This window comes from Pongo pygmaeus, chromosome 15 (assembly GCF_028885625.2).
Source record: "Pongo pygmaeus isolate AG05252 chromosome 15, NHGRI_mPonPyg2-v2.0_pri, whole genome shotgun sequence".
NCBI lineage: Eukaryota > Metazoa > Chordata > Mammalia > Primates > Hominidae > Pongo > Pongo pygmaeus.
In genome coordinates, this window is record NC_072388.2 from 74,506,230 (window position 1) to 74,526,554 (window position 20,325).

Consider the following 20,325-nt stretch of genomic DNA (forward strand, 5'->3'; position numbering starts at 1 on the left):
CAATAAAATAATCATGTATGAAACATATCAGTTGTGCACCCCCCTTTCCTGCGCTCCAGAGGCAAGTACTTCCAACTCTTCTCAATTCTTTTGGTACTAACCACCATAGCTGTAAGTGCCATGGGTTTACTGACACTTCCGGACTTTTTCCATGTTAGGCATTTACATGCCGTAGCCTTTTCTATATGGCAGACAAATATCGCATAATTGGAGTCTGGATTCCCTCCCCTCCGGGGTCTGCTCAGAGATTTTCCAAGTTTGTCCTTGAGGGGAATGTGCTCTAGGGAATGTGCTTCTGCCAAAACCCCAGGGAAGAAGACCAGCTCTCCTTGTTTTTAGTTTTTGGTTTTTGTTTCTGCTTTTGATAGAGACAGGGTCTAGCTATGTTCCCCAGCCTGGTCTCGAACTCCTGAGCTCAAGCAATCCACCAGCCTCAGCATCCCAAAGGGCTGGGATTACAGGTGTGAGCCACCATGCCCGGCCCCATTCTCCTTGTTTAACTGTTTTTCCCACCCTCATCTCAACCCTGCACAGGTGCCCGCTTCCCACTCCCCCATCCTGCTAACAGAGTTATATCATAGCTTTAGATACATCAACTTCCAGTGTTCAATTTATTAGGATTGTGTTCATGCTATGCAAATCAAATCACTTAGGGTATATCATGATTATTTTTTCCTTTTCCTCCATAGCTTTGTTTATTCCACTGGAGTTAATAATGCTTCATTTCCCTCATTTACTTAGTTATATTTATGGTACTTATCATTAGTCCAACCCCTAATCTTCCCCCTATTGTGTAAACCTCTCAATATTTTCAAACGTGATTCTTTCAGTGTGACCTTCTTGAAGAACTCTTTCTTGGAGTCTTCGAAGCAGCTTCAACCTGAGTATGCTGCTTTTTTTTTTTTCTTTTTTTTGGGGGGACAAAGTCTCGCTCTTGTCCCCCTGGGTGGAGTGTGATGGCACGATCTCGGCTCACTGCAACCTCCGCCTCCCGGGTTCAAGTGATTCTCCTGCCTCAGCCCCGAGTAGCTGGGATTACAGGTGCCTGTCACCATGCCCGGCTAATTTTTGTATTTTTAGTAGAGATGGGGTTTCACCATGTTGGCCAGGCCGGTCTAGAACTCCTGACCTCAGGTGATCCACCCACCTCGGCCTCCCAAAGTGCTGGGATTACAGCACTCGGCCCGGCCGAGTACGCTGCTTTTTATGCCTGGTAGATAGCTGTCTACCCAGGAGTTTCCTTTAGCTGGGTGATTCCCATTGTTTGCCTCTCGTGGCAGATTCCCGGTTTCCCCAGCCTTAACCTCTTACCCTCTCTAGGTTTCCTTCCTTGTTTTGGTGGAGCACATCCTTCAGCAGCTTCCTGAGAGAGAAGATAAGGCAGTATCGTTTGTTGTTTCACTCTCTTCTCCAACTGATTTTTTGGTAGTTTGGATATAGCATTCTAGGTAAGAAATGGTTTTCCTTCAGAGGGCATTGTTCACTGACTTCAGTTTCTAGGCTTGAGGCAACTGTGTTGATATTTTGTATCTTTTTTTTTTTTTAACTTTTTCTGATTTTTTAAAATCTCTGAAATCCTGTTGGATCTCCTGCTGTTTGTCTCCAGTTTTGTAAAATTTCATGGTGATGTGCAGTACAACTCAATTCTACAGATACACATTGAGAGCATGTGTTACATAGTTCATCTCACTAAACACTCCAAGATATAAAAAAATATCCACAAGTCCTGAGACAGCTAGAAATCTGAGGGAAGTGGGGGAGATAAGGCAAACAGAGTATTGATGAGCATGTAGTATTACACATATAAATTACGCATATAAGACTTGTAAGGGCAACATTTTCACAAATTCCAAGTGTTGGTATTTTTAAGAAAGAATAATGCAGGCTCCCAACCTGATTCATTCTGTTAGAAATTTGGCCTTCCCATGCACTCAACAAACTCCTTCCCTTTTAAATCTATAGCTCTGTTTGGCTAGTAGTAAGCTATAAATAAGAGGGTGATGTTTTGGCTTTGAATCCAGGAGTTGCTGATAGCCTCCAGTGGGCTGACTTAACTACCATTCTGCAGGAGGCCACACAAGCTTGAGTTCAATGCCAGAGGTTCGTTCCCTCAAGCTTCCTAAGGTGTCAGTTGGAATAGAGCCAGGAACCAGGAACCAGAGCCCCCTTTTAGGAAGCAATCCCTAAAATGTATTTCTCCTTACCCTTCAAAGTGTACCTATATGTACTGATAGATAGAACATCATAAAGATAGATATGCTACATAGTAAGCTGCTCAATACATGTTTTTTCAATGGGATGAATACAGAATATTTCTCTCTATGTAGTACCTACCTAATATTTATAGAGATGACCTCAACACCCTACCCCCCACATTAGGAATCAGCCAAGAGTCTTCCCTACCCTGGTGGCTCCCAGAATATCATTATTATTATTGAAAACAGTTTATGCATATTGGCTTGTTTAATTCTCACAGCAATTCTATGAGGCAGGTTTTTGTTTGTTTTGTTTTTTTGTTTTTGAGACAGAGTCTCGCTCTGTCTCTCAGGCTGGAATGCAGTAGTGCCATCTCAGCTCACTGCAGCCTCTGCCTCCCAGGTTCAAGTGATTCTCCTGCCTCAGCCTCCCAAGCAGCTGACATTACAGGCATGTGCCACCACACCTGGCTAATTTTTGTATTTTTAGTAGAGACGGGGTTTCACCATGTTGGCCAGGCTGGTCTTTAACTCCTGACCTCAAGTGATCCACCCATCTCGGCATCCCAAAGTGCTGAGATTACAAGTGTGAGCCACCGCGCCAGGCTGGAGGCAGGTATTTTTAATCCTTATTTGATAGACTCAGAAACTGAAGAATAGAGAGGTCAAGTGACTTGCTCTAGATCCCAAAGCTAAGAATGACAAAACAGAGCTTCAAGTCTCAGCAGACCCAACCCAGAGCTCACAACAGATCCAGCTCGTTCCACCACAAAAGCAATTCCAAATCTCACTTGAATCCCAGGTTAGACCCCTTGGACTCTCTCACCAAGCTGAAGGGCTGCCCCAGAAGAGCTCATGGGAAAGGCCACGTGGAAGGAGCACTCATTTTATTGCTGCTTGTTCTGATGCTGTTTCGCTATAGGACGCTGAGTAACGCCCCCGCCTCTCCAGGCCTCAGTTTCCTTATCTGTAAAGTGAAGTTAAGAATATATTCTGAAGAGTTTTGGAAGAGGCCCATGATGACCGAGGGAAAAGAAGCAGTGAGAGGTCTCAGAAGGCCTTCTAAAAGAACAGAGTTCTGTGCTCCCTGGAGAATGATGGGAAACACAGGGGGAATAGTGACAACACGAGATGTTAAATTACTGTAGAAATTCTTAGATCTGAGTCTGAACTCCCTCTTCAAATATTTCATTATAATCCAAGACTCTATAGTTTCTACCAGAAAGTAGGTGTCTTCAAGCAGGGAGTGATCGTTTGAATCTAGTTCTCTCCTGGGAATCAGTGGTTCTAACTTGGCTGCACATTGGGATGACCAGCGGAGCTTGAGACATGCAGATGTTCAGGTGCACCCTCGGAGATCGCTATCTGGAGTGTTGCCCGAACACTTGGGATATCAAGTTTCTTCATATGATTCTAATGTGCGGACAAAATGGAGAGCCACTTCCCAGAGCTTCAAGTTATTCATCTTCTGGTCTGAAGTTTAACAAAGAAAAAAAATAAATAAAGAAGCAGTGATGCCCAGTAGCTCTCAAAATTTAATGTGCAAACAAATGAATCTCCTGGGCATCTTGTTAAAATGCAGCTTTCAATTCAGTGGGTCTAGGTTGGGCCTGGCAACCTTCTTGGTTGTTTTGTTGTTGTTGTTTTGTTTTTTAAGGCCTTAACACTGGAGGGGATTCTGGCCTTCTAAAAAGCTCCCACAGGTGCCCACGCTGCTATCCACAGACTGTGCTTGAATAGCTAGGCTACAGCTTGAATGATTACAGACTTGAACGAGAATTATGGCTCTTCTTACCAGCTGGGACCTTCAGGAAGAAGTTACTTCACTTCTCTGAGTCTCGGTTTTCTTACCTATAAAATGCAGGCCAGCAATAGTAACTTTATCACAGAATTCTTGTGATGCATAAATGAGCTAAAGGATTCAATTTGTTTAGCACTGTAAAGCAAATGTTGGCTTTTTGCTAGGATAGCCAGCACTCACGGAATGTTTACTACGTGGCAGGAATTTTCTAAGTGCATTCGTGTATTAATTCATTCAAGTCTCAGAACAACACGGTGAGGTAGTAGGCACTATTATTTCATCATTCCCATTTTACAGATGAAGAAACTGAAGCGCAGAGAGGTGGAATTCCTTGTTCTACAGCGACACCTCGTTGTAGCTAAGCTGGTGTTTGAACTCAGGGAGAATTTGGGCTCCTTACCAGGATCCCTCGCCAAGGATAGGATCAGTGCAAAGAGTCGAGGGTTTGCCCTTTGAAATGGGCTAGGACCGGCAGGTGGCAGACTAGGGCTGCTTGAGTTCAAAGACTGCTTCCAAGACCAAGCCGGGAGCCAGCTCTGTGCTAAGCGTTCCATCACACAACCGCGGACAGCTTCTTCAGCTTCTTCAAACTCCCCTTTCCCTCCCCTCCACCCTAGGGTCTTCGCCCAGAATCCATCAGGAAAAATAGCCCCACATAACAGGTTCAAATCTAACCTCCCTAAGACAAAACCACGTCCGTAGGGAAAGAAGCGAGTAAAGCGAGTTTTCTGCAACTCCCCTTTAACCCAGGAGCGCAACCAGCCCGGGAAATCTACAAATCTCTCTTTAGTTCAGCAAAGGGCTGGGAGCTTAAGCCAAGGGGGAGAAAGTTGGGGAATCCCTCTTGAATTCCCCAGGACACTTAGGTGGCGCCGGGCTTTGGTGCACGCGCGCAGGGCATGCGGACAGGCACCGGGGACGCTCTATTTTGGGGATTACCTCGGAAAGGCGGATCTTCTTGCAGGGTCCGCTGATAGCGGGTGGCAAATGAATTTGAGGGGCAGTGCAAAGGGTGGGGGTTAACCGGGCGGTTTCCATGGCGCCCGGGGCGTGGGGGAGGAATGCATCCCGCAAGCTGTGGCGAAACAACTGCGCTGCCCGGAGGACCGGGCTCGAGAAGGCAAGAGGCACCGGGTGGGGGGTGGAGTGGTGGTGGGGGCGGGGGGGCGGAGGAAGCCAGCCAGGACGGGGGCGGGGCGGTCACGTGTGCCCGACGGGGCGAGGCCCCAAGCTGGCCCCGGAGAGGACTCTGAGGGCGAAGTGGCTGCGCAAGGAGAGAACTTTTCCTGCACAAGGAACGCCTCGTGGGGAGACCCAAGGCAGGAGCGGTCCGGAGCCGGCTGCGGCTTGTGCGGCCGGCCTTGGGCCAGCGATCGCCGCGGGTGGCAACAGAGAGCCCCAAGCAAAAGTGGGAGCAGGAGCTTGGGGGTGAGCACAGGAAGCCCCACTTGAGGCTTTTACGCAGCCTCGAGTCTCTGTTTCTTCTGGAATAGGCAAGTGTCCTTTACTCTAAGAGACCAGCGGAAGCCACTGTCCCTTAAGACTGCCGGAGTCCTCACCACTTCTCCAGGATTCCAGAGGAGACTGTGGCCATGGTGAATGAAGGTCCCAACAAGGAAGAGCGCGATGACACCCCTGCGCCGGAGTCCGCACTCCAAGCGGACCCCAGCGTCTCGGTCCATCCCAGCGTCTCGGTCCATCCCAGCGTCTCCATCAACCCCAGCGTCTCTGTCCACCCCAGCAGTTCGGCCCACCCCAGTGCCTTAGCCCAACCCAGTGGCTTGGCTCACCCCAGTAGCTCGGACCCCGAGGACCTCAGCGTGATCAAGGTGAGCAGGCGCCGTTGGGCCGTGGTCCTGGTGTTTAGCTGCTACTCCATGTGCAACGCCTTTCAGTGGATCCAGTACGGCTCCATCAATAACATCTTCATGCACTTCTACGGTGTCAGTGCCTTTGCCATTGACTGGCTGTCCATGTGCTACATGCTGACATACATCCCTCTGCTCCTGCCGGTGGCTTGGCTGCTGGAGAAGTTCGGCCTGCGCACCATTGCCCTCACCGGCTCGGCTCTCAACTGCCTGGGGGCCTGGGTGAAGCTGGGCAGCTTGAAGCCGCATCTCTTTCCGGTCACCGTGGTGGGCCAGCTGATCTGCTCTGTGGCCCAGGTTTTCATCCTGGGCATGCCCTCCCGCATCGCTTCCGTCTGGTTCGGGGCTAATGAGGTTTCAACAGCCTGCTCCGTGGCTGTCTTTGGCAATCAGGTAGGTAGAACAGTTTGTGAATGTTCCCAGGGGCGTGTGTTAGATTGCACCTAACTATTGGGTGTGGTAGGCTATAATTTGCTGATTGTCCAACAGTGTTTGTGACTCTGGGTGACAGTGACTGGGTGTGACAGGCAGTGATTGTGATGCTGTAAGAGAGGCAGGAAACAAAAGCAGGGGGACCTGCTCTTTCATCCACAGTTGCTCTTGCCCCAGCCAAAAGCATGCTTCTAGAACATACTATACCTTTGCTGTGTGGCTCTTGAATCTGTGTCAGCCCACCAACTTAGACCTGTAACTTCAGGAATGCTCTTCTCTGTCTGGCAGCAGCCCCTGGGCATCAGACTATTCTGGTGTCATCAGAACTTGGCAGTGTTTTCAGTTGGACCAACCAGCTTTCCTAGAGTGCAGTATCTGCTCTACTGCATAGAATTGCAAAGCCATGCCTGGTGGTGTTTGGCACTGTTTTTACCTTGTTTTATACACAGCTGAAGCCAGGACAGTGGGAAAAGTGCTTTGTGCCAAACTCCTTGCCTGGGATTTAGAGCCAAGTCCAGCAGGATGGAGTAGAAATCTCGCTCTGAGTTTCCAAGGCCTAGAAAGGGTAGTACATGTCTTAATCTTTTTCTCTTTCCTTCTTATTGGAAGGAGAAGCTCAAATTCTTTGCATCTCAATGTGGTTATGATCCAGAAATCTGGGCAGGATGTGAACCTGAATGCCGTCTCCAAATACTCGAAGCAAATATTTATGGGAATATTTAAAGCAAACGTCCTTTAGCCAGACCACTGCCTCCCAGTCTCGCATCTTTCCAAGCACGTACAGTCCTGGCTGTGTGTTTAACAAAGGATTGGTAATCCTGTCTCACACGTCCGTGTGAAGAGAGCACCAAACAGGCTTTGTGTGAGCAACAAGGCTGTTTATTTCACCTAGGTGCAGGAGGGCTGAGTCTGAAAAAGGAGTCAGCAAAGGGTGGTGGATTATCATTAGTTCTTATAGGTTTTGCGATAGGTGGTGGAGTTGGGAGCAATGTTTTTCGGACGGGGGTGGATCTCAAAGTACATTCTCAAGGGTGGGGAGAATTACAAAGAACCTTCTTAAGGGTGGGGGAAATTACAAAGTACATTGATCAGTTAGGGTGGGGCACAAACAAATCACAATGGTGGAATGTCATCAGTTAAGGCTATTTTCACGTCTTCTGTGGATCTTCAGTTGCTTCAGGCAATCTGGATGTATACATGCAGGTCACAGGGGATATGATGGCTTAGCTTGGGCTCAGAGGCCTGACATTCCTGTCTTCTTATATTAATAAGAAAAGCAAAACAAAATAGTGAAGTGTTGGAGCAGCAAAAAATTTTGGGGGTGGTATGGAGAGATAATGGGAGATGTTTCTCAGGACTGCTTCGAGCGGGATTGGGGCAGCGTGGGAACCTACAGTGGGAGAGATTCAGCTGAAGAAAGGTTTTGGGGTAAGGGGTGATACTGTGGGGTTGTTAGAACAAACATTGGTGGTATAGAATGATTGGTGATGGCCTGGATGCGGTTTTGTATGAATTGAGAAACTAAATGGAAGACACAAGGTCTGAATGAGAGAAGGAGAAAAACAGGTATTAAAGGACTAAGAATTGGGAGGACCTAGGACATCTAATTAGAGAGTGTCCAAAGGGGTCCAAGGGGATTTAGCATAATTACTTGTTTGGTGAGTTTTTGGGCTTTATTGTTGACAGAGTCCTCTTTTTTAAGTTTGAAGCTGAGCTTGGTGAGGTGCATTTTTAAAAGACCGTTAGTCCATTCTACCTTTCCTGAAGATTGAGGACGGTAAGGGGTATGAAGGTTTTACTGAATACCAAGAGCCTGAGAAACTGCTTGGGTGATTCCACTAGTAAAGGCCGGTCCGTTATTGGACTATATAGAGGTAGGAAGGCCAAACCGAGGAATTATGTCTGACAGAAGGGAAGAAATGACCGCAGTGGCCTTCTCAGACCCTGTGAGAAAGGCCTCTACCCATCCAGTGAAAATGTCTACCCAGACCAAGAGGTATTTTAGTTTCCTGACTCGGGGCATGTGAGTAAAGTCAATGTGCCAATCCTGGGTGGGGGCAAATCCCCAAGCTTGATGTGTAGGGAAGGGAGGGGGCCTGAACAATCCCTGAGGAGTAGTAGAATAGCAGGTGGAACACTGAGAAGTGATTTCCTTGAGGATAGATTTCCATGATGGAAAGGAAATGAGAGGTTCTAAGAGGTGGGAACCTACATGGAAGAGGTTATGAAATGACAACAGAATAGAATGGGCCTGTGAGGCTGAAAGGAGATATTTTCCTTGGTCCAAGAACCATTTGCCTTGTGTGGGAAGAGATTGGTAGGTTGAAGTTTCAGTGGGAGAGTAAGTGGGAGTGACCAACGAGAAGGAGAAAAACTGGCCATGAGGGACAGAAGTTGTAATGCTAGCTGCTTCTTTAGCTACCTTATCAGCATAAGCATTGCCCTGAGTGATGGGATCTGATGCCTTTTGGTGGCCCTTGCAGTGTATGACTCCAGCTTCCTTTGGAAGTAAAGCGGCCTTGAGAAGAGTTTTTATTAAGGAGGCGTTAATGCTGGAGGACCCTTGCGTAGTGAGGAAACCTCTTTTAGTCCATATAACAGCATGGTGGTGTAGGATATGGAAGGCATATTTAGAGTCAGTATAAATATTGACGTGTAGTCCCTTTGCAAGAGTGAGGGCTCGAGTTAAGGCAATGAGTTTGGCTTGCTGAGAGGTAGTGGAGGGGGGCAGAAAGTATATGCATAAGGTGTGAGGAAGAAAATAGATTTTGGAAGTTATGAGAACTGTAGAGAGTGAGTTGAGCATAGTTTGTGATTTTGAGGGCCTCTAGAAGTATTAAGGTGGTGGCGGCCGCTGCCACACGGAGACATGATGGCCAGCCTAAAACAGTAAGGTCAAGTTGTTTGGACAGAAAGGCTACAGGGTGCGGTCCTGGCTCTTGTGTAAGAATTTTGACCTCACAGCCCTGTACTTTGGCTGTGTGTTATGAAAAGGGTTGGGATGAATTAGGGAGATCTTGTGTGGGGGCAGCTTCTAGGTCTGTTTTTAAGGAACGGAAAGAGGAGTGGCAAAAGGATTTAGGATCTATGGGGTCAGCTAGGTTTGCTTTTGTGAGGTTATATAATGGTTTAGTCAGGATGGTGAAACTAGGTATCCAAAGGCGGAAGTACCTAACCGTGCCTAGGAAGGAAAAGAAGTTGTTTTGTAGAAGGTGTTGGGGTTTGGGAGATTAGCTGGACACGATCAGCAGGGAGAGCATGTTGTTTTCATGAAGAATTATGCCGAGATAGGTAATGGATGAAGAAGAAATTTGAGCTTGATTGAAGTAATGGGGGCTGTCCCTGAAGCCTTGCAGCAGTACAGCCCAGGTAAGTTGCTGAGGCTGATGGGTGTCAGGGTCAGTCCAAGTGAAAGCAAAGAGAGGCTGGGAGGAAGGGTGCAAAGGAATAGTAAAGAAACCATGTTTGAGATCCAGAGCAGAATAATGGGTTACGGAGGGGTTGTGGAGGGAAGCATTGAGGATAGGAGAGTATATGGCTTTGGCACCATGGACTGGATAGACGAGACAATTTGGTTGATAAGGCACAGATCCTGAACCAACCTGTAAGGCTTGTCTGGTTTTTGGACAGGTAAAATGGGGGAATTATAAGGAGAGTTTATAGGCTTTAAATGGCCATGCTGTAACAAGTGAGTGATAACAGGCTTTAATCCTTTTAAAGCATGCTGTGGGATGGGATATTGGCGTTGAGTGGGTAAGAGTGATTAGGTTTTAATGGGATAGTAATGGGCGCGTGATCGGTTGCCAGGCAGAAAGTAGAGGTATCCCATACTTGTGGGTTAAGGTGAGGGGATACGAGAGGAGGATGCGAAGGAGGCTTTGAACTGGGGAAAAGGTCAGGAATGAGGTGTGGCTGTAGCCTAGGAATAGTCAGGGAAGCAGATAATTTAGTTAAAATGCCTCGACCTAATAAGGGAACTGGGCAGGTGGGGATAACTAAAAAGGAGTGCATCAAAGAATGTTGTCCAAGTTGGCACCAGAGTTGGGGAGTTTTAAGAGGTTTAGAAGCCTGGCTGTCAATACCCACAACAGTTACGGAGGCAAGGGAAACAGGCCCTTGAAAAGAAGGTAATGTGGAGTTGGTAGCCTCTATATTGATTAAGAAGGGGACGGACTTACCCTCCACTGTAAGAGTTACCGGAAGCTCAGTGTCCGTGACGGTCCAGGGGGCTTCCGAGGCTATCGGGCAGCATCAGTCTTCAGCTGCTAAGCCGAGGAGATCTGGGAAGGAGTCGGCCAAGGAACATTGGGTTTGGGCTCCAGGGGCTTTAGGAGCGGCGGCGATGTGAGTCGGACAGTCCGACCTCCACTGGGGGCCCGCACAGACTGCACGGCTTAGGAGGAATCCCAGGCTGCGGGCATTCTGAGGCCCAGTGGCCAGGTTTTGGCATTTGAAGCAAGGTCCACAAGGATGTTTTGAAGGTGCCCCTGGGAGCTGTGGCTTGGATGTTAGTTTTTGTATGCTGGAGACGTGGTTGTGGGCTGTCTTACAGCAGAGGCAAGTAGCTGTAACTCAGAAATGCGTTGCTGTCTGGCTACCTCCTCTCTATTACTGTACACCTTGAAGGCAAGGTTGATTAATTCCTGTTGTGGGGTTTGAGGGCCGGATTCCAATTTTTGAAGCTTTTTTCTAATAGCAGGAGCTGACTGGGTGATAAAATGCATATTAAGAATAAAGTGGCCTTCTGGCCCTAGGGCGGTAAAGCGTCTAAGGGTTGCTGCTAAGCAGGCCATGAACTGGGCTGGGTTTTCGTCTTTACCTTGGGTAGTTTCTTTAAGTTTGTCATAATTAACAGCTTTGTAAGCTGCCTTTTTAAGCCCTTCAACTAGGCAGGAAACCATGTAATCTCACCTAGCTATACCTGGGGAATCTGCCTGATAGTTCCATTGGGGATTTTCTCGGGAAACTGCTCTAATGCCTTCCTGGAGGTCTGGCTCATGAAGCCGGCCTTATCAGCATGAGATTGGGCTAGAGAAAAAACTCTTTCCCATTCATCTGGGGAGAGGGTAGAAGTTAAATTGTAGGACAGAGTTAGATATCGGAATTCCTGTATATATTTAGTGGGGTCTGACGAGAAAGAGCCTAAATGCTGGCTGATGTGGGAAAGGTCTGATAGGCACATGTACCCTGACTATGCCTTTAGCTCCAGCCACCTCTTTAAGAGGAAATTGTTGGGCAGGTGGGGGAGGGCTAGTCGCTGAACGAAACTGTAAGCCAGACCAGGTGTGAGGAGGGGAGGTGATAGAAAGATTACAGGGTGGGGGAGCAGAGGCTGAGGAAGAATTGGGGCCTGGCTCGGCCTGGCGAGGAGCAGCCTGGGGAGAAGGGGAGAGGTCAGATGAGTCTGTAGAAAAGGAGAATTCAAAGGACTCAGAGCTTGAGGTGGAGACTGAAGGAACAGACAGGAGAGAAAGAAGAAAGATGTGGGATGAGTTGCATGGGAGCAGAGACTAGGGAGGGACTAATGTGTAAAAGAATGCCTAGACGTCAGGCACCTCAGACCATTTGCCCATTTTTTGACAAAAATTATCTAGATCTTGTAGGATGGACAAATCGAAAGTGCCATTCTCTGGTCACTTGGAACTACTGTCGAGTTTGTATTGGGGCCAAGCGGTATTGCAGAAGAAAATAAGGCATTTAAGTTTTAGGTCACGTGTGAGTTGAAGAGGTTTTAAGTTATTGAGAACACAGGCTAAGGGAGAACGAGGAGGAATGGAGGGTGGAAGGTTGCCCATAGTGAAGGAGGCAAGTTTAAAGAGAAGGGTAGAGACACAGAGAAGGGGATGGGGAGCAGCCCTGGGCTGCAATGTGGGTGAGCAGCCAAAGCAGGCGTCCCCCCAATTGACTTGCCACCAAGGGAATGTGGGTGAATGACCAAGGCAGGCGTCCCCGCGGTGGTCAGACACCAATGGAGTGTGGGTGAATAATCAGGCAGGCGTCCCCGCAATGATTAAACACCAAGGGAAGGCTGCCTTCCTGAGTCCGTGACCAGCGCCAGAGTTTTGGGTCCACGGATAAAATGTGTCTCCTTTATCTCTACTAGAGAGGAAAAAGAACTGGAATTGGAAGGACAGGGAGATTGATGGGTAGCAAGAGAGGAAGATTGAAGGGTAGCGAGAGAGGCTGGAGAAGAGAGTGAAAAGACCGCTTACCCGATTGAAATTGGTGAGATGTTCCTTGGGCTGGTTGGTCTGAGGACCCGAGGTCGTAGGTGGATCTCTTCACGGAGTGAGGGTGAGGACAGCAGACTGGTCTCCTGAAGGAGTCCCTCTGACCTGGGTCTTTGGCACCAAATGTCTCATGCGTCCGTGTGAAGAGACCACCAAACAGGCTTTGTGTGAGCAACAAGGCTGTTTATTTCACCTGGGTACAGGTGGGCTGAGTCTGAAAAAGGAGTCAGCAAAGGGTGGTGGATTATCATTAGTTCTCACAGGTTTGGGGATAGGCGGTGGCATTAGGAGCAATGTTTTGCAGACAGTGGGTGGATCTCACAAAGTACATTCTCAAGGGTGGGGAGAATTACAAAGAACCTTCTTAAGGATGGGGGAGATTACAAAGTACATTGATCAGTTAGGGTGGGGCAGAAACAAATTACAATAGTGGAATGTCATCAGTTAAGGCTATTTTCACTTTTGTGGATCTTCAATTGCTTCAGACAATCTGGATGTATATGTGCAGGTCACAGAGGATATGATGGCTTAGCTTGGGCTCAGAGGCCTGACAAATCCCAGTTCTTCTCATTGGACTATTTTCTCCTATTAATTTCATTTAGAAAATGTAACCTTTAATTTAGAAATTTTTCATTTAAAACAGAAACTTTACAAAACTTCTCTAAAAGCAAATTTCTCTTCTGTTCATCTTTATTAGCAGGAAGGTAGTCACCTCACTTTGACCCTGACCACACAGATCACCATAACCCTTGTACTCCGGTAATTCTGACCTCTCTGTTCAAATGCTTCTTACGTACTCCACAGGAGCATTACCTTCTGCTTGCATTAAAATCCAACATTCTTCCTTTCGACAAGCATTTATCTAGTTTTTGCAAGACAGTGTGCTAGGGCTGCAAAGATAATCCTTGCCTTCGAAGAGATACTATACCAGGTTTTAAAAAATTGTGCCAGGAGCCAAGATTCACATTATATTAAAAAACAAACAAACACACAACAACTGAACAGATCATAGCATAGAGGATTTATTTTCAGCTAGAGGATTTATTTTCAGTTCTCCATGGGGTTTTTAGCATTTTCTTTACATAATTGCTATGGGAAAGGCTGAAGAAGGTAAAGGAAGCTAATATCTATTAAACACCTACTATTATGCAAGGTACTTTTTCATCCATTATTTAACTTAATCCTTTCAGCAACTCTGTGAGGTAGGTGAAATTGTCCCCATTATTGCAGGAGAGGGAACTGAGATCCAGATAAATCTTGCAACTTTATCCAGAGTCCTATAACTACTGAGTAGTAAAAGAGAAATTTAAACCCAGTTCTACCTTCAAAGCCACTCTCAGTAGGCCAGTATTACTTGTGCATCAAGCATATATGTAAAAAAAAAAAAGAAAAGGCAGATTCTGAGGATTTAATTTTTCCCCTGTCTCCAGGGTTATTGGTGATAGTTTCCAGCAGTTTTGTCTAGAGTTTGAGGGCCTAGCACTTGTCTTCTTTTTTGAAGTTGCTGCTAGAGGGCTGATTCTGCCTCTTCTAACCTAGCACAGTCATTGTATTGTCAAGAAGATGAGGGTGGAGTCTCTAGCAGGAAGAAACCAGTGAATCCAGAGCTGGGGAGAGGGAGGGAAGATGAGCCTAGAGAATACAACTGAGGCCCTTCCCTTTTCTTGGTATGCTCTGACCAGTTGCCCCCAGGTAGTAACAGCCTGGAATTTTTAGCAACACTTGTAGCATTGTTTCAAGGGGAAATGAGCTATGTGGGGTTTTAAGTGATATGCACACATTGTTATTGTGCAAGGGTCAAAAGAAAACCTTGTTTCCTTGGTGGTACTGGACGAGATAGATGCAGGATCTAAAAAAGATATTTGAGATCGGTCCTAACCCAGGTGAGAGTCCTATAGGATGGAGGTTGTGATGGGACTTCATCAGGACCTTTGGGTAGCTCATAGCACAGTGCAATGTAGAAATAGAATAGGAAAGAATCAGTTTGCTTTTAGAAGTGAATACAGTCACTTTACAGAACCAGTTCTATAGAAACCACAGCTGTCTGTCTAATATAGCACTGTCCAATAGAAATATAATGCAGACCACAAATGCAAGTCACATGTAACTAAATTTTCTAGTAGCCACATTAAAGATGTAAATTTTTTTTAAGTAAAAAGAAAAGGTGAAATTAGTTTTAGTAAATGCCTTAATTTGTTTTATGCTGCTGTCACAGAATACCACAGACTGGGTAATTTGTAATGAACAGAAATTTATTTAGCTTACAGTTTGAGAGGCTGGGCAGTCCAAGGCCAAGCGATCAGCATCTGGTGATGGCCTTCTTGCTGTGTCATAACATGGTGGATGGCATCTCATGTTCAAGAAAGAGTACAAGAGAGGGCCAAACTGACTTTTATGACAAACCCGCCCTCATTTTAATGACATTGATCCATTCATGAAGGTAGAGCCCTCATGACCTAATCACCTCTTAAAGGTCTTACGTCTCAGTAGTGTTACATTGGGAATTAGATTTCCAACACATGAACTTTTGTTGTTGTTATTGTTTTTGTTTTGAGACAGAGTCTCTTTCTATCCACCCAGGCTGGAGTTCACAGACAGGATCTTGGCTCACTGCAACCTCCGCTTCCCGATTCAAGCAATTCTGCCTCAGCCTCCAGAGTAGCTGGGATTACAGGCACCTGTCGCCATGCCCAGATAATTTTTGTATTTTTAGGAGAGATAGGGTTTCACCATGTTGGCCAGGATGGTCTTGAACTCCTGACCTCAAGTGATCCCCCCGCCTCAGCCTCCCAAAATGTTTGGATTACAGGCGTGAGCCACTGCACCTGGACCCCCCACACATGAACTTTAAGGGACACATTCATCGTATTCTCTCCATGGACCCCAGAATTTTATGTCCTTCTCATGGACAAAACACATTCATTCTATCCCTGAAAGTCTTAACTTGTTCTAGCATCAACTCAAATGCCCAAATTCTAGAGTCTCACCTAAATCACATATGAGGGAGACTCAAGGCACAGTTCATAATGAGACAAATTCCTCTCCATCTCTGAAGCTGTGAAATTAACAAGAACCAGCCTGGACAACATTTTTTTTTTTTAAAGAAGCTGTGCATGGTTGCACATGCCTGTAGTGCCAGCTACTTGGGAGGCTGAGGTACAAGAATCGCTTGAGCCCAGGAGGTTAAGACTGCAGTGAACCGTGAACATGCCACTGCACTCCAGCCTTGGTGACAGAGAGACAGACCCTGTTTCAAAAACACCCCCCCAAAACTAACAAGTTATATGCTTCCAAAATACAATGGTGGGACAGGGATAGGATAGACATTCACACATACCAAAAAGGAGAAATAGGCAAGAAGAAAAGGGTAACTGGTCCCAAAACTCAACAGGGAAAACAACATTAAGCCTTAAAGCTGGAGAACAATCTTCTTTGACTTTATGTCAAAGAAGGGCACACTGGAGAAGGGACTGGTCCCCCAAAGCCTCAGGCAGCCCTGCCCTTACAGCTTTGCTAGGCTCAGTCCACCCAGCAGCTCTCACAGTTGGAGTCTCTTGCCTGCAACTCTCTGAGGCCAGTGTTGCACACTGGTAGCTCTACAGTTCTGGGGTCTTGGTGATAGCCACACTTCCATGGCTCCACTAGGCATTACCCTTGTCGGGGCTCTCTGCAGTGGCTCTGCCCCTGACACAAGTCTCTGCCTGAGCCGCCAAGCTGTTCACGGCATTCTCTGAAATCTAGATGGAAGCCACCATGGCCCCATAGCTCTTGCATTATATGTGCCTGCAGATTAGCACCATGTGGATGCCACCAAAGTTTATAGTTTGTACTTTCTAGAGAAGCAGATCAAGCCACACCTGGGACCACTTGAGCCATGACTGGGGTAGCCAAGGAATGCTGTGCCAGAATGCAAGGAGCAGAGTTCCGAGGCAGCTCTGGACAGTGAATGCTGAGGTCCCATGGTGACTATCTGGAAACCTTGCTGTCTTAGTCGATTTCGTGTTGCCATAATAATGCCTGAGACTGAATAACTAAGAAAAGAGATGTATTCAGCTCATGGTTCTGCAAAATGAAAAGTTCAAGGGCACGGCCCTGGCTTCTGGGAAGGGCTTCTGTGCTGTGTCCTAACATGCAGAGAAGGTTAAAGGGTAAGTGGATGCATGTGAAGAGGCATAACCTAGGGACATCCTAGCTTTATAACAACCCACTCTCTTAGGAACTAATCCATTCCCTTGAGAACAATCCAGTTTCATGAGGGTGACAACTCACTACTGTGAGATCAGCACCAAGCTGTTCATGGGGGATCTGCTCACATGACCCAAACACTTCCTACCAGGCACTACTGCCCAACACTGTTCTATTGAGAATCAAATTTCAACATGAGTTTTCATAGGTAGAGACTCAAATCATATCCAGACCATAGTATTCTGCTGTTAGCCCCCCAAAACTCATGTCCTTTCACATACAAAATACAGTCATTCCATCTCTATAGTCCCAAGAGTCTTAACTTGCTGATATGGTTTGGGTCTGTGTCCCCACCAAATCTCATGTTGAATTGCAGTCCCCAGTATTGGAGGTGGGGCCTGGTGGGAGGTGATTGGCTCATGGGAGTAAAGTTCTCATGAATGGTTTAGCACTGTCTCCTTGGTGCTATTCTCATGACAGTGAGTTCTTATGAGATATAGTTGTTTAAAGAGTACAGGACCTCCTCCCTCTCTCTCTTGCTTCTACTCTGTCTGGGTGATGTGTGTGCTTCCCCTTTGCCTTCCTCCATGAGTGTAAGTTTCCTGAGGCCTCCCAGAACCCGAGCAGATGCCAGCATCATGCTTCCTATACAGCCTGCAGAACTGGGAGCAAATTAAACCTCTTTTCTTTATCAATTACCCAGTCTCCAATATTCCTTCATAGCAATGTGAGAATGGACTAATACACTTGTTTCAGCATCAACTCAAAAGTCCAAAGTCCAAAACTGCATCTGAAACTCAAGGCACATTCTTTCCAGGTACGAGCTTATAAACTCTAAAACAAGTTGTTTACTTCCAATATACAATGGTTGCACAGGCATTGGGTAAAATTACCATTCAAACATAGGGTCTTGCTCTTTCACCAAGGCTGGACTACTGTGGTGAGTTCTTGGCTCACTGCAATTTCTGCCACCTGGGCACAAGTGATCCTCCCACCTCAGCCTACCAAGTAGCTGGGACCACAGGCCATGCCACCACACTCAGCTAATTTTTGTGTTTTTTTGTAGAGACAGAGTTTCACCATGTTGCCCACAGCAGTCTCGAACTCCTGCACTCAAGTGATCCTACCACCTTGGCCTCTCAGACTGCCTGGATTACAGGCATGAGCCACACCAAGCCCTGGCCAGCAGACTTTAAATCTTAAACCTCCAGAATAATCTCCTTTGGATTGATGTTTTGCATCCTGGGCACACTGGTGCCAGGAATGGCTCCCCAATGCCTCAGGCAGCCCTTTCCCCATGGCTTTGCTGGACACAGCCCACATGGCTGTGCTCATAGGTTGGAATCAAATGCCTGAAGTTTAGCCAGGCTGAGGTCACGTGCTGCCAGTGACTCTAACATTTTAGGGTCCTTGCAGTGGCCCTGCTCTTGTGGCTCCACTAGGCATTGTCCCAGTGAAGACTCTTTGCAGAAGAGTCCTCTGCTCTGGTCTCACATTTCTGCTGGGCATTGCCTTAGCAGAGGCTGTCTGTGGTGGCTTTGCCCCATGGCGGGTTTCTGCCTGGGTTCCAAGGCTCTCTTTTTTTCTTTATTCCTTTTTTTCTTTCTTTTTTTTTTTTTTTGACAAAGAGTCTCACTCTGTCACCCAGTCTGGAGTGCAGTGGTGTGATCACAGCTCACTGCAGCCTTGACCTCTGAGGCTCAATCAATCTTCCAGCCTCAGCCTCCCAAGTAGCTGGGACTATAGGCATGTACCACTGCACCTGGTTAATTTTGTTTTGTTTTTGTTTTTGTTTTGTAGAGATGAGGTCTTGCCATTTTGCCCAGGCTGCTCTTGAATTCCTGAACTCAAGTGATCCACCCACCTCAGCCTCCTAAAGAGTTGGGATTTCAGGCATGAGCCACTGTGCCTGGCCTGCTCCCAGGCTTTCTGATACATCATCTGAAATCTAGGTGGAAGCTGCCATGCCCACCACTCTTGAATTCCACATGCATGCACAATAGTACTATGTGAACATGGATGCCACCAAGACCCACAGCTTGCACTCTCCAGAGCAGTGGCCCAAGCTGTACCTGGGGCTATTGGGCCATGGCTGCTCTGGCCAGAGCAGCTAGGAGAAGCATCCTGAGGTGGCTCAGGGCAGTGGTATCCCACCATTCTGTCCTCCTAGGCCTCTGGGTCTGTGACAGGAGGAATGGCCTTAGACTTTTGAAATACTTTCAGGGCCTTTTTTCCATTGTTCTGTTAGTACCCGGCTCCCTTCTGTCAGAACTAATCTCTTTAGCAAAAGGTCCCTTGGCTGCACCCTTAGATTCCTCTTCTGAAAATGTTCTTTCATTCTCTACCACTTGGCCAGGCTGCAAATTTTCTAAATTTTAATGCTCTGCTTCTTACACATTTCACCTTTAGGTCACTCCTTTGCTGTGTGTAAGCTGTCAAAGTAACCACACTGTGTCTTGAGCATTTTGCTGCTTAGAAATTTCTTCTGCCTAGGCCGGGCATGGTGGCTCATGCCTGTAATCCCAGCACTTTGGGAGGCCGAGGTGGGCGGATCACCTGAGGTCAGGAGTTCGAGACTAGCCTGGCCAACATGGTGAAACCCCATCTTTAAAAAGAAAAAGAAAAGAAATTTCTCCTGCCAGATGCCCTAGGTTATCACTTTTAAGTTTGGTATTTTATAAAGCCCTAAGGCATGGACACGATGCAGCCAAGTTCTTTGCTATGGCATAACATGGGTGACCTTTGTTCTAGTTTCCAAATTAACACTACTTTCCTTCATCAGAATGGCCTTTACTGTCCATATTTCTATCAGCATTTTGGTCATAACCATCTAACCCATCTCTGAGAAGTTCCAAACGTTTCGTCATCTTTTTGTCTTTTTCTGAGCCCTCATCAAAATTACCCTTAATGCCCTGTTCACAGCAATTCAGGTGTTTTCTAGCCTATTTCTTCAAACTCCTCCAACCTCTGCCCATTACCCAGTTCCAAAGCTGCTTCTGCATTTTTAGGTATCTTTATGGCACAACCCCACTCCTTGGTACAAATTGTCTGTCTTAGATCATTTTGTGTTGTTATAACAGAATACCTGAAACTGGGTCATTTATAAAGAAAAGATTTATTTACCTCACTGTTCTATAGGCTGGGACATTCAAGGGCATGCCTGCAGCCTGCAGGGGGTTGTGGCTTTCATGCTACATTATAACATGACAGAGAAGGTCAAAGGGCAAGTGGACATGTGCAAAGAGGCAAACCCAAGGGATCTCTTGGCTTTAAAACAACCCACCATCATGGGAACTCACCCATTTCTACAGGAACTAATCTAGTCTTGCGAGAGTGAGAACCTGCTTCCATGAGATCAGCTCATGGGGGATCCTTCCTCATGATCCAAATGCCTCCCACTAAGCCTCACCTCCCAATACCACCCCACTGGGGATAAAATTTCAACATAAGTTTAAGAGGGGACAAACTCAGATTATATCCAAACCATAGCACTTGTCCTCAAGGCCCTAGCCTGTGCAGACAATCTCTGAAATGTCTTCAGGGCTTTTCTCCCATTGTCTTGATGAATAGGCCTGGTTGTCTTCTGTCTGTACTAAATTTTTAGCAAATGATTG

At 46.7% G+C, this 20,325-nt stretch overlaps 1 protein-coding gene across 2 annotated transcripts in view; it reads left to right on the plus strand.

Moving 5' to 3' along the window:
• The first annotated feature begins 5,158 nt into the window (after window positions 1–5,158).
• The window catches only part of FLVCR2 (FLVCR choline and putative heme transporter 2), a 71,461-nt gene continuing 56,294 nt past the window's right edge, over window positions 5,159–20,325 (plus strand). The window contains exon 1 of one of the 2 annotated variants that reach the window (XM_054448015.2): window positions 5,159–6,257. In XM_054448015.2, the coding sequence (XP_054303990.1) occupies window positions 5,589–6,257 (669 nt within the window). In that variant the 5' untranslated portion in view covers window positions 5,159–5,588. The remainder of the gene's footprint in view (window positions 6,258–20,325) is intronic. The other variant, XM_054448016.2, reaches the window with a different exon arrangement.